This window comes from Falco peregrinus, chromosome 5 (assembly GCF_023634155.1).
Source record: "Falco peregrinus isolate bFalPer1 chromosome 5, bFalPer1.pri, whole genome shotgun sequence".
NCBI lineage: Eukaryota > Metazoa > Chordata > Aves > Falconiformes > Falconidae > Falco > Falco peregrinus.
Genome location: NC_073725.1, coordinates 22,108,269 through 22,124,153, shown reverse-complemented (window position 1 = coordinate 22,124,153; position 15,885 = coordinate 22,108,269). Strand labels below are relative to the sequence as shown.

At 37.8% G+C, this 15,885-nt stretch overlaps 1 protein-coding gene across 1 annotated transcript in view; it reads left to right on the top strand.

Moving 5' to 3' along the window:
* The window catches only part of AVL9 (AVL9 cell migration associated), a 39,262-nt gene extending 26,500 nt beyond the window's left edge, over positions 1-12,762 (top strand). Inside the window, exons 11-16 of the mRNA XM_055806988.1 lie at positions 1,981-2,115; positions 2,922-3,141; positions 4,557-4,674; positions 5,996-6,049; positions 8,016-8,104; positions 8,973-12,762. Of these exons, the coding sequence (XP_055662963.1) occupies positions 1,981-2,115; positions 2,922-3,141; positions 4,557-4,674; positions 5,996-6,049; positions 8,016-8,104; positions 8,973-9,067 (711 nt within the window). The 3' untranslated portion in view covers positions 9,068-12,762. The remainder of the gene's footprint in view (positions 1-1,980; positions 2,116-2,921; positions 3,142-4,556; positions 4,675-5,995; positions 6,050-8,015; positions 8,105-8,972) is intronic.
* The last annotated feature ends 3,123 nt before the right edge of the window (positions 12,763-15,885 follow it).

Here is a 15,885-nt window from a genome sequence, read left to right as displayed (position 1 = left end):
AACAACCTTTTACATGAACATTTGCCCAATAAGACTGAGATTTATTTCTTCAGGCTGATGAGGTTCACAGTGGTGTTTCTTTCTTTGGGGGTGCTCATTTGCATTTCCTTGCAGAACATGGTATTTGATGATTGTGTTTGAGCTTCTCACAATAACTGCCATTGGAAATGGCATGCAGTGTTGGCCCAAGTGAGCAGCTCAAATGTCTTTGCCCTGTATTGCCTCATGTGACTCGTTAGAAAAGCTTTTTCAACAAAGATCTGCAGTCTGGTGTTTGTCCTTAGGTCTGTAATGAAATGAATAGCCTGTAAATTATATTTTAGTCTGTTCTGTTGAAAATACTAGATTGAGAGCAAGAAGAAAATAACTAGTAAGGGGGCCTATGACTGCAAACTTAGTTTGCTGCTAAGGTCATAGAATGGAAAAGGAAACAATTTTAACGAAGCTGACAGTTTCTACATGATTGTCTTTTGTTCCACAAAGGCACTCTTCGTTTGAGTTCATCCAGTGTAATTAAAGCAGAAAAGGCTTTACATCTCTAAGCTGTCAGTAAAATGTGATTTGGAGTTATAGTTTAACCACTTTCTAGAAAGTTTAAATCTCATTTAGAGCTCTCTTCTCAGATTTGTTTTATGCCATGCCATGGAAAGACTAATAAATCTGACAAATTTGATAGGAGGAGGTTTTGTCAGATGGCATAATATGTTCTCCAAGTACACCTGAGTATAAGGAAAAATGGGTTGTGATATTTGTTTCTTAGTACTAGTTCTGTAAGATCTAGTACTCATTTCGTTTGCACTTTTTAAAAGAATGGAACATGGAAATAAAAGTTGTTACACTTACAGACAAATGTGAATTTGGGAACTGGCACTTGATGCTTCAAATAGTGAAAGATTTCCAAGACTTTTCTACTTGAGTATGTAGTAATTAAACCTTACTTTTCCAGCTTCTTAAGCCATTTTTTTTTTTAAATTTTCCATTTTAGTTTGGTGATTCCTCTCAAAGCACTGTTGTCCCTTAGACACAGGCTGTTTGTTTTCTGCTGATAAGTGCTTGTAACCTGGAAAGCCATCCCTGTGTCTAATATAAAAAAAGGGAATAGTTGTGCTCCTTTCTTCCATATGTTTCCAATTGCCATGTACTGTGTGATAAAGTACATGTGCTCTTTGTTTCTGTCCAGTATGCCGTTAGCCCTTCTGGCTTTCTATTGGTGAATAAATTGCTTTATGCTTTGTGCAGTTGAACAGCTGGAATTAGACTTTAGAGGTATCTTGATCTGATATGTAAAAAGAAAATTACAATACCTACAGCTGTTTCTCAATGACTTACCTCAAAGCGTTGTTTCAAAATGTTTGTGGTTTGTTTTGGGTTTTTTTAATTGGAAGGTAGGATACTAGACTAACTTACAAGCATGGAGTGCCTGAAAAGAACAGAATAGAAAGCAATACACTCACTGTGCTTTCTTAAAGCAGGCATGCAAATGCTTATGAAAAATTGATTGCTATCTCTGGAGCCTGGAAATCTCCACTTACAGAACGTGGATAGCAGTCTGTAGCTTTCCTCCTGCATGATGTGCCTCAGAACTATGGGAAGACATAGCGGTATGCCAGTGGAGAGATGACTCTTTGTCTCCGTTGACTTCATGTCTCTGAACTGACCTGAGACCTCACTCTTGTTTTATACTGCTTAATCTGTTGCCTTAAACTCATTCGATTTCTGTTCTTTGCATTGTATTTCAGTTTCACTCCTGAGACTGGAAGGCAACACAACCTCTTGAAAAATTTAATTCATGTGGAATCTCATTGCTTTATTTTGCAGATGTAATGTAGCAAAACAGTAGATAGTCATGACTGAAATTGTAATAACCAAGTTTCATTCTGGGTAGAATGTGTAGGCTTTTATTAGGAAAATAAAGATTTTTCTATATTCAGACATTTATTTTGCCTTATGTTAATCCTCTAAATATCTCTGTTACTTTAGGGATACCTCTGTTTGCCATACATGGCACTGCAGCAGCATCATCTCCTATCAGATGTAACAGTCCGCGGCTTTGTTGCAGGAGCCACCAATATCCTCTTCCGTCAGCAGAAACATCTGAGTGATGCAATTGTGGAAGTATGAATCTTTGCATTTGAACTTCTTGAACTAGTGAGGGGTTGGAGGTGGGGAAGCAGAGGCTGCATTTTAAGTACAGCTTTAAAGTTTCACGTTCACGCCCAAATTTTTGATTACTTCCCTATGAAATAAGCTTCTGTGTTTAAGAATATTAAATTTGTTAGGGTAGGGCTGGATGAGCTGTGCAGAACTAATACGTGTTTGCCTGTATATTCTTATATCCAATATTTGAATTTGCAGGGCACTTCTTAAATTTTTACTTTGTTGCCGGTGTAATTTTACTTTTCAGGTCATGGGCTTTTTTTCATGACTTTGTAATAAGGTCTTCAAAAGTAAGTACTTGCAGCTGAGAAAAGCTACAGTTGGATAATAAAGTAGATTGCTATTGACTTCCTTCTGATATAATCAAGAGGTTAAAAAAATAGTATCTGAAGAAAACACTGTCAGTTTTAGCACATAGATAGAACTATATAATCAGCATTTGGTAACCTAAGTTAGCCACACATCGGTAAGCAACTTGATAAATCAAAGTGATAATGAAAGCCTCTAGGAGAACATGTGAGCACCAAACTTCCCCTGCAGAATCCTGTCAAAGGTTACTATGTGCCAGGAAAATGATAAGATTCTGGTTATGTCAGAGCAGTTATCTGACATTCTCAGAACAGTTAATTTATTATTTCTTTAGCCACTTGGGTTTTTTTGGTATTTTGGGGGACTGTGAGTGTAGATCTAGGTAGCAATATATAGTAGTATATATGAGCAGTTTTATTTGGATGAATGTTTACCCTTGGAATTACTTCAAACAGATAGAAGATGCTCACGTACAAATCCACGATCCAGAACTCCGTAAGATACTGAACCCAACAACTGCTGACCTGAGATTTGCAGATTACTTGGTGAAGCATGTAACCGAGAACAGAGATGATGTTTTCCTTGATGGCACTGGATGGGAAGGAGGAGATGAGTGGATCAGGGCTCAGTTCAGTGCTTATCTTCATGCACTGCTTGCTGCTGTGCTGCAACCAGGTAGAACAGATGCTTTGTCTAGGGACTGAGATGAGGGTGGGTGTAGTAAGCATTTGCTCTGTTGTGTTAAATGTGTGGCCTGTCATTATATCTCCCTCTGCCTAACGTTTCATTTTAGGCTGCTTTTTCAGTTGTCCTTGGCTGTCCTTGGTGTTCCTTGACAAGCTTATTACTAATTCTTAACTTGCAGGCGCTTTCTGGACTATCTCCTTCTCCTTGGTTTAATTAGCTTTCCTTATAAGTAGAACTACCCGAAACCACACATATAATAAGGCTTTTACAAACTTGGGTGCCTTACATACCGTACTGCAACCTGAAGTTGATTTGGGGGAATGAATTGGATTCAAGGAGACATGAAGTGCTGTCTTTGGGAAGTTTTACTAGGCTGTTCCATCTCTTTTTTGTTGTTCCTTTCTGCTGTGGCCTTAAGTAGGGATTCACGCAAGTGAAAAGCGTCATCTAGAGACTTTGTAATTTTGTGTGTTCTGGAGCTCAACAATTTTTGTCTTACCTCAGAGGGAATTCGCTGTGTTCCAAGCTTTTGTGCTTGGAACGGAAAGAATATAACTGAAAGAATCAGTGTTCTGTTTGTGGAAGATGTTTAGTTGGTCCAGCACTGACCCTGTTAACTTCATTCTCGTCATGATTGTTCTCGCTTCACATCAGTTAACTAATTCAGATCTTGTTCTGTGGTATTTGTGAGAAAATGTAGAATTGAGAACCTGACTTCAAATTCTGGAAGGTGCTAAGTTCTTTGTCTGACAATATTTGTAGTTTAAGGTGATTACCTGGTTGACAGGAAATGTCAGGGTTTTCTAGAAACTCATACCACTCCACTGGCTGGCTCTAAATTTCCCGTGCTCTAAATTTCTCTTCAGTGGTTTAAAGGGGATGTTGTTAGAGAGATATATCCCGCTGTAGTTCATACTGCAGTTCTGGAGTGGATTTGTGGTTTACTAAATTTGAATGACTAGTAACAAAGTACAACAAAGCCCCAGTGTAACTGACCAAGACAACTGCAAATGATGATTTTGTCCTTAAGTTGCTGTGTAGTCATTCTCTCCCCTTTCCTGTCTTTGCCCAGAGAATAAGTCAAGAGGCCTATGTTTGCATTACTTCCCACCCACCCCCCAAATTGAGCAATTTACTTAAAACTTTATAAATTAATTAAAAATAAGAAAAGGCACTTGTAAAGCCTTTCCCCCCCCCCGCATCCTGGCATTGTATATTTGGGACGCTTTAAAATGAAAAATATACAGCGTTTTTTAAGTTTGCAGTTCTTATCACTGGAGATTTAGTTGTCTTTGATTTGCTAAAAGCCTATAAATTTTTAATTATTCTTAAAAAAGTAGTTTGTCTTATATTGTGTCTCTAATGAATTGCTGCAAATTCTCATCTTTATTTTAATTTATTAGACAATGAAAAGACCTTGTCAGACTTTGGAACAGCATTTGTAGCAGCCTGGAAAAATACCCACAACTACAGAGTATGGAATAGCAACAAGCATCCAGCTCTTGCAGAGGTAAATTCTAGGTAAGAAAATTACTTGGTTTTACTTTTTTGTTTTGTTTTGGCTCTTCTGTTTGTTTGTTTAGCATGTAACATGGAGAGCTCCTAGTATGCATAGTCAGGCACACAGTTCTGTAGAATTAGTGTGTGTTCCCCATGTTCCTGCTATAAAGCCCTGAGAGTAAAACTTTGGGGCCACATTCTGTAAAGTGCAGAAACCAAGTATTTCAGTTCTTCAATACTTTACTGTAATTCTGGGCTACAGTTTTATAAAGAAAAATATATCCAGAGCCAGGAGAAGTGAAACTTGTTCAATTTGATTGTTGGCTGTCCCCAGCTATAGAAAGTTTCTCATTCCTCAGGAATTGTCTTCAGATGGTTCTGCTTTTCATTAATTGGTTCCAGGTGTCCAGGGAATAGCTGTGTCCAGGGTTGTCACTGGTAGGGATGGAGGGGAGGTGGCTGTTTCATGTTGCATCTCTTATACTTCGGGTTGTTTTCTGTGTGTTTTCACTCAAAGATTAGGTTATGCCAGGCTGGGTAACACTCTTGTGTGAGCATGCGTTTGTTATTACTGTCCTGCAGGAAGTTTTGTTTGCTTTTGCTTTGTCAGCTGCTATAGTCTGAAGAAGGTTTTTCTTCAGATCTGCAAAGCTCTTTTGGTCTACTTAAGGGATCTTTTTTTCTTTATTTTCTCTATGTTGGTAGAAGGAAGTGCCTCTGCCTTAGTCTGAAAAGATTGTTAATATTTGTCGTGACGGAGGGAAGACACAGTCACTCAATATGAGTGATCAGCAGACTTTGTTTATTGTACCTTACAGTCACCTTTTATGCCTTGTTATAATTAGCTCATACATATTACAAAAGTTAAGCTCATTATTGGTTAGTTGCCTAAATATCAAGCCTGCCCCTGGTTTCTCTTCTGTAGTTATCTGTTCCCACCTGCAACATTCTTTTCCCACCGAAATCTTCCTGTTATTGTGTAACAAGAACAGCCAAAGACAGTGTATTTTGCTTTACTTCAGATAAGCTGAGAGCGATGTGCATTTTTGTCCAGCCAGCTGGACTATGTCTATGTGACCCTTTTCAGCTAGCCAGTTATCCGCAAATATCTGATCTGTAAATAGAAGGCACCTTAAAGGTAGTTCATAAAAAATCTAAGGTTGAATAGTCACTGGGACCTAGCCTTCTTCCGTAAAGCGATGTAATAGTACATCCACGAAAGACTTTATTCTCTTTTTTTTTGTAAACCACAGAGACAAATACAACTAATAATTGTGTGATACAGATTCATCATAGAAAAATAAATACTTAATGTTTTCTTGGGGTTTTCCTCCTCTTCTAGCCACCCATTCCAGGGACAGTACTCGGTATCAGATGTTAAGTTAAGATTGTCACAGTAAGTATATAGTACTTTGGTATTTTTTTAAAATTGTGATCAAATATTAATACCTGTATAATTGTCGCTATGATGAACTAAATAAAATAATGATTTTAATTGGTCATGTACGTGAAACTGTGCTCAAGATGCTCTTGCAAAACATCGCCACATCTGAAGATGGAAGATTTGCCTGAAATAGAGGAAAAGAGTGCTAATGTACTATTTCATCTTGAATTTGACATAATAGAGCCCTGATTTTTTGCATTGAAGTTATAAGTTTTATGTATTGTTTTTAAATTGCAAACTAAAGCTGTTAAAAATTTCATCAGTGTTTTTCTGTATGTTGACTTCAGGTCTTGTTTTCTCTTAATGAGAGCTTTTTTTAAAAGAAAATAGCTGGTTTTTAATGCAGTATTCTTCTAAAACTTAGTGTTCGCTGTATATTACTGAAGATATGGGTCAGTTTCTTCAGGTTTGTTTTATATAATCTCTTACCTGCACCAGACTCAACTGAACTTCAAGTTGGTCTCAACTCTTACCTGTAGTACTCAAGTTTAAAACTGAGGCGCTTGTTATTCCCATAGCTGTTCAGCTCTGACTGAAGCCAGAATTCAGTCTTGGGAGTTGCAGTTAACTATCTCTTGTATATGCACCAAGCGGAATAAATTGTTTTCTCACTTAGCTACACTGAGCATAAAACATCAGAGATGTTTTTTTTAAGATGCCTGTAAATGAGCCATACGTATGTGCTGCTGATTCTGCACTGCCTTGGCCATTATTTTCAGCACACTGTGAGTAGACCTAAAACACGTGCTAACACAGAAGAACAGCTGAAGGAATAAAAAGGTTCAGATTTCAGTCGCTGGATCTTTTTGTTACCTTTGCTGACAAATGACAGATTAAATTTCCATGATGGTGATTGAGAATGCAAATGAATCAAGACTTATCTAAGGTAATGGCCTTCAATAAGGTGTATGCTAATAGCAGCTCTTATTATTAGTGGATGATGTTTGTAGAAAGATTTAATTTGAAAGATGTGGAGGTATCTATAATCTTTCACTTGCATTATTTATGTGTTGGAAAGGGGAGATACTAACTCTTCAGAGTAGCCTGAAATCAGTGTAAAAAGGACCAGTAGTTCTTAGTGTATCTCTAATAATAAATATTTTTGCAACAGTGCCGTTATTCTCCAGATGTGACTTTACTATCAGATACTCACCAAAACTACTTACTTCTGCAAACCGAGCCTAAATTGTTCTTTGTGTACTCTACTCTTACTGCTTTTTGCATCTACACTGAAGATTTTGAAGGTGCAAAAAGAAAGTGGCATGCTGTGTCATTAAGTTTTATATAAATGGGTTTGCAAGGCCTGAAATGAGGACTTCAGTGTCACAATTTAAAACTAAATGAGATTATCTTCAAGTGATCACACTTGTGCAGTAGAACTGATTGCTTTTGTGCTTTTCTTTCTAAATGATGGTAATGTCTGTCATCTTTTTTGCACTTCTTTAACAAAAACGTGAGTGTAAACTGTACTTGATCAAAAATCTTGGAGCAAGATTTAGAAAAAAATATTGACTGATCAGTAACACTGTGTTGTTTAAAGCTTATATGTTAGGGCTAAAATTTCACAAAAATACTGCAAATCTGACTTTTAAATTTAGAACATAAATGTATTTTAGTAAACCTTTAGTAAAGATACGAAGTGCATTGGCTAAGAATGAACCATTTGGCGTTTTGATTCCTGTCTTGCTGAAAGCATCTTTTCATCTTCTGAGAAGCTTGCCTAACTGATCTGTGTGGATAAGATGCATGCAAGAATTATGGGCTTGAGTATATACAGATAGATATATATATGAAACTATATGTGTGTATGCTATGTAAATCTCTGCATGTATTGATAAATATTTTAACTGTATTTTATTTACACCTGGAATTAATAGTAAGACTGTTAGTTGACTGACTTCTTACCTCTCTTGTTTAGCTCTGTGCAAAACAGTGAACGTGGAAAGAAGATTGGAAATGTGATGGTTTCTACTAGCCGAAATGTTGTGCAAACAGGAAAAGCTGTAGGTAAGAAATTTGCTTATTTAAAACCAGCTTGCATCTAAGCCCTATCTTTTTTGAGGAAGCACCCTGTATCTCAGTTACATTTCATTTTAATCCAAGTATACTTTATAACTTGCATATAAAACAGAGCAACATTTTGAGAGGTAAAGCTGCTGGCTGAGGCCCTGTATATTCTGTAATAGTGGAAAGAGGCAGCTGGACAAAAAAGTTAATGTTAAATCCTTTTCCAGTGTGGGCTGGAGATGAACATGGGAAGAGAGACGTTCGGGTAAAAGCTTTCGTATCATCTAGAAATGGTTAGACCACACCACCACCTTCTGCACTGAGCTATTCTCATTTTTATATCACTGTGGCTGAAACTATCCAGAGCTGGTTGAAATCAGAGGAAAACTTAGTGTCAGTTTCAGCAGTTTTTGCAATAGTCTGTGATTTTTCTGGAAAAGCACTTGCGGCACTTGAACAGGGGCAACATCACATTGTCGTCTTGCAGCGCAAGATAATGAGTTCACCCACTGAAGAACCTAGTAGTTGTTCTGCACCAGCTTTGCCAAATTGTTTAGCTTCCTCTTTTATTCCATTTGAGTCTTTCTACTCTCTTTGCTGTTGCACATTCTGGTAAAGAATGCCTTTTGGCCTGGTGCATAGCAAGCCTTCCAGGGCAAAGGACAACACAGGCCATTTCTGCTGAGCTACTTGTTCAAGTTCTTTGAATGTTTACTGACACAAGACTCTGGACTTGTTCAATTTGTGATTTAAAAATCCAACTGACTGTGTGACTTTTTTCTTTTTTTAATCTTTATAATTTCTTTGTGGTAGCTTCGTAATGATAACGCTACGCTATTGGCCTCCTTTCTTTTGTTTTGTAACGCAGGTCAGTCGGTTGGAGGAGCCTTCACAAGTGCGAAATCAGCTATGTCGTCATGGTTTTCCACTTTTACACAGTCAACCCAAAGCCTTGGGGACTAAGTTACGGTTTTGCATAATGCTGCTGAATATTTCAGGTGCAATGCTTTCTCTGAGCTATAAAAAGACCACTCCAAAACATAGGAGTGAAGATTAACTACCCAGGACCAAAACAAAGTATATGTTGCTTGCAAGCAGATGTGGAATGTTATCATTCGGTTTCACTAGAAGTATAGAAGAATGGTGAGTGTCTCCATGGAATGGGATGGCATTTGCAGTATATTGGTTGTATTTAAAATGACTACTTTTCTTCAAAACTGAGCCTTTATAAAAAAGACGTTAGCAAACAGGGCTTGTTGCAAGCCAAATGTGTTTGACTTTAGATTTGTACATTTTCTTGGATGTTGAAAATATTTATGTAAACTAGTTATATTTTTCAATCCAAATAGCCAAATGTTTGTGAATTCTTGTTAGAAATAAGCAGAGTATAAATACTGATCCCTCTTTCAGGTTGGATTTGAGAGCATCTCTGCAAAAAATATGTGGTTAGAAACCCTTAAAGGGTTTCAAGCCAGGTGGAACTTTCTTGCTTTCACCTGCAAACTGAAATCAGCAGGGTGCAGAGTAAGACTGTGGCTGACTTAAGGGTTTTTTCCTTTATCCTCTGTAGCCGTGTGCAGTTGTTTGCATTAATCTGTCTCTAGCTCTCTTTGTGTCCACAAATCTGTGACAGTTGCAAAATCAGTATTTTCTTGATGTTACGCTGTAGGCCTTAAAAAATTTTGCATATGTTTTGGCTGTGTTTTTACCCTGGGATGCGAATGGGATTCCAGTTGGAGAGATCTTTTCAGGAAAAATATTACAAAACAATTCTCCCAAATTGGGATTGGATCATAGGTGGTTTTGTGAGGTCTTGTTCTATTAGGATGTAATTACACCATCAATGTAGTTACATACATATGAATACAAAGTACTAAAACCACCTAAAACAGGCACAGTAGCAAACTGTGTGTGGCTTTTTTTTTTTCTCTTCCAGTAAAGTTATGAAGACTCTTCCAAATGAAAATCAGCTATATTGATTTTCTGTGTTGACTCAGGGAATGTTCTGTTTGGGTAACTACTTTTTTCATAAGGAAAGTAACACTAGAATTGAGAGAGTAACTGATATAGCTCAGTTCGTATCCTTGTGTGAAGAAATATAATCGTTTGTATGAAAAGATTGGCATAATGCTGTATTTCCTATGTAATATGCATGCGGCATCTTCTGTATGCGAACGTATTCCACTTCCTACATTTCCTGATTCCGAGAGAGATTATTTCCTGTTTCTTGCAATGTGTGTGCCTCTATTTACCTTCTAACATCCCATAACTACTAACACTTTCTACATTACATTATCAAATGTTTCCAACTTTCTAGTAAAAAGCTCTTAGTTTATTGCCTCATCAGTATCTGTCAGCATTTTGCCATGTTCTTTTCTGGGGCCAAGATTTCAAGTCATGGTTATTTCTTCTATTCCTCAAGTAAAATACAGCAGCTATATAGGAAATAAACAAGAAGGTTTGAATGTAATTTGTTTTAAGAAATTAAGTTATAATTTATCTGAGTGCATTTGAAAAGCTAATAGAAGAGCCACGCTTGTGTCATGCACTTACTGTCCAACAACTTAGTTTTCAGTTTTATTGCTTCAAACAACAATTCAAAACCACAGGACCTGGTTTAAAGCCTTCAGGAATTTTTTGCCGGACAAACTTGATAGAATGGCTGTCAAAAACCTGAGTGTACAGCCAGTTTGAGTAGTTCCATCTGAGAAGGGCAAAACAGGCCCCCAAAGCTCTACTGATCTACTGCTTCTGACAAGTAAAATGTATCTATGGAACTGCAACTTCAGCTCCTGGTCTCTGTGTGTATTTCTGTATCTCCTGAAACTTCTGATGCTCTTTTCTGTTTGATTCCACAACTCTGTAATAGACATTTTATGTACAAATTATGTATTTTCAAAGGCTAAGTAATACTTGATAACACAGGAAGAGCTCTGGTGAAATAAGACTAGGGCTGCATTTATTCGTGATGAATCTAGAGCTTTCTGATTCAGCATGTAGGTAAGAAAATAATAAAAAATAATCACTTGCTTTTGTGAAATGGCTAACATATTATCTGCTGTCTGGGATTTAAGTGGTCAGGCTCCACGTTGTAGTGAAGACTGAATAAAGGTTCATTAAGGATTTAAGCACCTATAAAACTAACTTCAGCAACTTAAAGCACACTAGGTAAATTTAGGCTTAGGAATTCACGATGGTGAGTTCCAGGAGCCAGGCAAGTGGTTGGTATTTACACATACAAGGTATAGGAAGAGGACCCTCAGGGATCCCTTTTCAATATCCTTGTCTGTCACCTCCTCACCTGAGTTTCTTCTGTACAATTCTCCTATGTCCCAAATTCATATAGCCAAGTTGTTGGCACTCGGCATTCCCCTTACTCCCACAGACTTCCTCACTGGCCCCATTAGAAAGCTGACTTTCGGGGTTTTTTTGGTATATTGATCAGAGAAAAGGCAGAATGGGGTGCCCTCTGCAGTGCTGAGCTGATGTGCTGCTGCTTGCTGCTTTGTACAGGGACTCTGCTATGACATTTCACAGTATTTCTCTTATGGGCAAGCAGACTAGGTATCTTTCTCTGCAGTCTTGTTTTTTCCACTGTCCCAGCTATCTCTGTTGTGGAGCCAAACATACAATCTATTAAGAGTATTTCCCTTTCTTTACAAATGATAGAGTAAGAAACTTGTATTAATTTTCGATCTTTTTAAGAACTGGCATCCTGCTAGCAGTTGGACTGTGAGTTAAACTCGTACAGTGATTAAGACTCATGCAGTGCATGCAGATGAAGTGACCTTTGTAACACGTAATTGTCATGAACATGTATATTTGCTCTTTGGCATGTGCTGAACCTTACTTTTGGGTTGTAGGAAGGCATGCAGCCACTGAGGTTCATCTGAGCTCATGTAGTCTTAATTGAATGGTTGTAATCTCTTTAGTTAAATCCAATGCAAACGCAAGTTACTTCCCTCCTGTGTTAAAATTTCCAGTTTCAGAAACACTGAGTCCTAAATGAACTGGTGATGGTGCCTCTGATCAGTCACCTGTGAAGCTGTTGTTCCAGCTGTGTCACGAAGTATGTTGCAAAGGTATTTCTGGCTGTGCAGCATGACCTGCCTTCCGGGTAATACAGTAACGCACCTCACAACTTTCTGCCATCAAAGGCACCTGTCTCTGCTTTTTGGATGTGCCAGCATTTGAGGAACTGCCTGTTGAGCACAGATAAGAGATAGAAGTCCCCAGAACCCCACAAGACCAAGTATTGTTGACCCTGATACTTCATTTGACTGAAATACTAATTTTTCATCATTTTCATGTCATAACCTTAATTGCTGTGCACATCTGACACCAGTTTCCTCAAATATCACAATGTAATCATCATTTTTAGATCAGTGTTCTAGTACATTGCACTTGTTTGACCTTGTACATCTGTTTTAAGCACCTTTGTAATTACATTTAGTATTTTGCCTAAACAAGCTTCTGATTTCCGTACAAATTATTACTAAGCAGAGAAACTAATGAGGCAGTATTTAATTGTAAAAGTGAAGGCCTGAATACAGTTTTTAAACACAGAAACTGTTGCTTGATAATTGAACGTACAAGTAATGTATTTGATTTTTCTTGTGCTGCTTGAAAAATAAATACATCCAGCCTGTTTAAATTTCTGTCTGCTCAAAAAGCTGTATTATTTTAAGAAATCAATGCCACCAGAAGACACTTGCAGGCATCTGGTTTTGATACTGGTAGCTGCTTGTAATACACTGGCAGTCTTTTTGAAACTTGCCTTCCATTTAAACTGATTGCGGATATTGCTTTTTGCAAATTTAGAACAAGAGGATTCTCTAGTGTGACTTTTTATTCCCTCTTGGGTACTGCTCATTGTGAATTGATTGAAGTCTTCAGCAGGTCACAGACATCGCTTACATCAGTAAGAACTTTGGGTACAACTGTAAAATGTTGATGTAGATTTAGCTTCAAAATAGTACGTAGTTCGTGTGGATCGTGACATCTAGTCAAAATCAGGATGCTGAGTAAATGAACTGCTGCACATCTGGTTCTGTGCCACAGTGAGCTATTTAAAAACTTTAAAAACTTCTGCTCTGTCAGTGTACCTAGCTGAGAATGAGTTGGTGAATTGCTTTTTCCAGTAGGAGGAAACTAACTGCCTTGAATAACATGCAGATATGAATTAGATGAAGCTTACGCCTAGAAAACAGCTGCCGTTCTCTAAAATTTGTTAACATTTATACGACTGTATGCAAGTAGTTGTGCAAACACACTGGAAGGTAAATTTACATCATGTAGTTTATGCAGTGTAATTTTAGTTTCTTGCAGGTATTTAGTTTTCATTAAAAAGGGCAACATGGAGAGTATTCATTAAAGGCAGAAACACTACATTATTGTACTATGATTAAAGCTGTATGACAAATTGCTTCATGGTGTTTGGAGTCTTTAATACTATAGCAGAGGAGAGACTGGCTTTAAAAAGCAGGCACAGAGCTTTAGTTCTGTGATGTTTCTGGTCTTGACCCCGTTCTTTATCAAGCTTTACAAGTAGTGTTTGGATTCATTAAAAAAAAATTATAGATCACTTCTGTCGGTGAAACAGTGAACCTTACTCAGGTTATTTATTCCCCGTAAATTGACATCTGGACACAGGTGCCTTAATCTTGGATGTGATGGAGCTTGAAAGTCCAGCTGTCTTTGTTGAGTCCTTCTGTATAGGTTCAAAATTGCCTAGTTGTACGTTGCTCCTCGTGTAATACTATTCCAAAACCAACTGGTAGAAAATATGATGAAGTTTTTTTTGGTTGCTTCTCTGCCCGAATTTACTCACTAATACTGATGAAAAGCATTATTATTATTTGCCTCAGTAGTAGTAAATAACATCTACAAATCTTGTCTTCATCTAGATCCCCAAGAAAGTAGCACTGCTTTCTAGATCAGGCGAGCATAAAGAAAATCAAGTAAGAATTGTTCTTTCTTCAGTCTAAACATTATCAAAGGTGAAGGCAGATGTAGAGGTATTTTGTTGTCTTAAAAACCATATGGGGAATAACATCACTGGCACGCTATATGAAACAGATGGGAAATACTGACGAATCATACTCGTTTGGTCTCGTCTCAGTGGAGAACATAAAAGTTCAGGCATACCAGGAAGTGGCAAAATATAATGCTGAGCTTAACATATTGCTTAATACGACCTGCGGTTACTGACCTTTGCTCTTAATAAATTGTGTGTACATGTATTTTGATTTATGTAATGCTGTGCCAAAGAGCTGACTGAAGAGTTATGTCCACTCTTAAATTGTGGACATTGTTTCTTTTTTTTTTTTTCTTTTTCTTCTTCAATACAAACATGTGCTCAGGGTTAAATTAGCCAGCCATACCTCTTGCGCTTCCTGAATAAAATCTCGGCATCAAGATTTTTGACATTTAGCACATGATCTGTATAGCCTGTAAGGTCTACATTAAAAAAAAAGTAAAAATGCCCTTTTTTGTACCTTTTATTGTCCTTTTGGTCTTATTAATGCAGTGGTGTGCAGGTATGCCTGTATACCTTTTTAAGACAGTATAGTTTACTGTCTTAGGAGATGAAGTCATGTAATGCTTCAGGTGACCAGTCATAGTTTAGCACTTCAGTAATGGTGTTTGGACAATTCTTAAACCCTTTCTTTGCTGAAACAAAGGTATCTAGTTCCACAGGTTGGACCAAGCCACAGAAGAGCTCTGTGTTTTAGAGCAGGAGGGTAGAGAAGCACACACTGCACACGATTTTATTCCTCTTTTACTTTCACGCCTGTCCCATCATCTCTGTTAGTCCTTTCTTCCATGTCAGTCTCTGTAACTTGGTACTGACCCAGGTCTTGCTCTCACCTACTGATTCAGGCCGTTTCCCAGTCTCTTCCATACCAGAACTTAGGACATGTGTGAAGACGTACAGATTCCATACTGACTGCCTCCTGGCTTCATGAGCAATCCCTGCATTTTATTTGGTCTGCTACTACTCCTCCGGGTTATAAGCTCTATGAGTAAGTACCCATGATAAATGTTGTAGGAGGCAGATACTTTAAATACTTCCGGAGGTAGAACTAAGCAGAATTTGTCTGGCTAATGCTGAGCATGAAGTGGAAAGAAACTGGTTTTAAGGGTGAGCCTACTTCAGAGTCTGCCTAAATTAAAGCTCCTTTTGTGTAGGAATCCAGATCCAAAACAATTTAAAGGTAGCTGTAAGTGGGGAACAGATAGCCAGCTAGTAAGTTCAGTGGTCTGCAGCTTTGTCCACAGGTGTTCCTTAGCTGTACTGCAATGCGGCAGGTGCTAGTGCATCTCAACAGAAGCATGCAGTGAAATGAGAAATGTGAAAAGCAGTGCTTTAAACCTAAAACAAAAATTAAATTTTATCAAATTATTTCCACCCCTGCAAATTAACTATCCATCTGATCATGTTTTCTGTAAAGCTTGACACAATTCACTGCCCTAGATCTGACTGGTCCCCTTAGAACAAATATTAAACTTGCAATTATATATATTTAAACAACTGTAAAAATGAGTGGGTGCATTAAAAAGTTAGGGGAGGCCAGATCGCTTCTTTTTGTTACTTCAGGTAGGGGGAACCAAAACTATGTAGGACTCACTTAAAGTAGTTCTACCAGAAAAAAATGTTTTGCAAATACAGCAGAGCTCCAGGACATAAAAAGTTGAATCGTTGGAAACTCACATGTAAATACACTTCAAAGCCAAGTACGGGTTGCATAGGCTGGTATTAGGCTGGAGCTTTGTAGTAA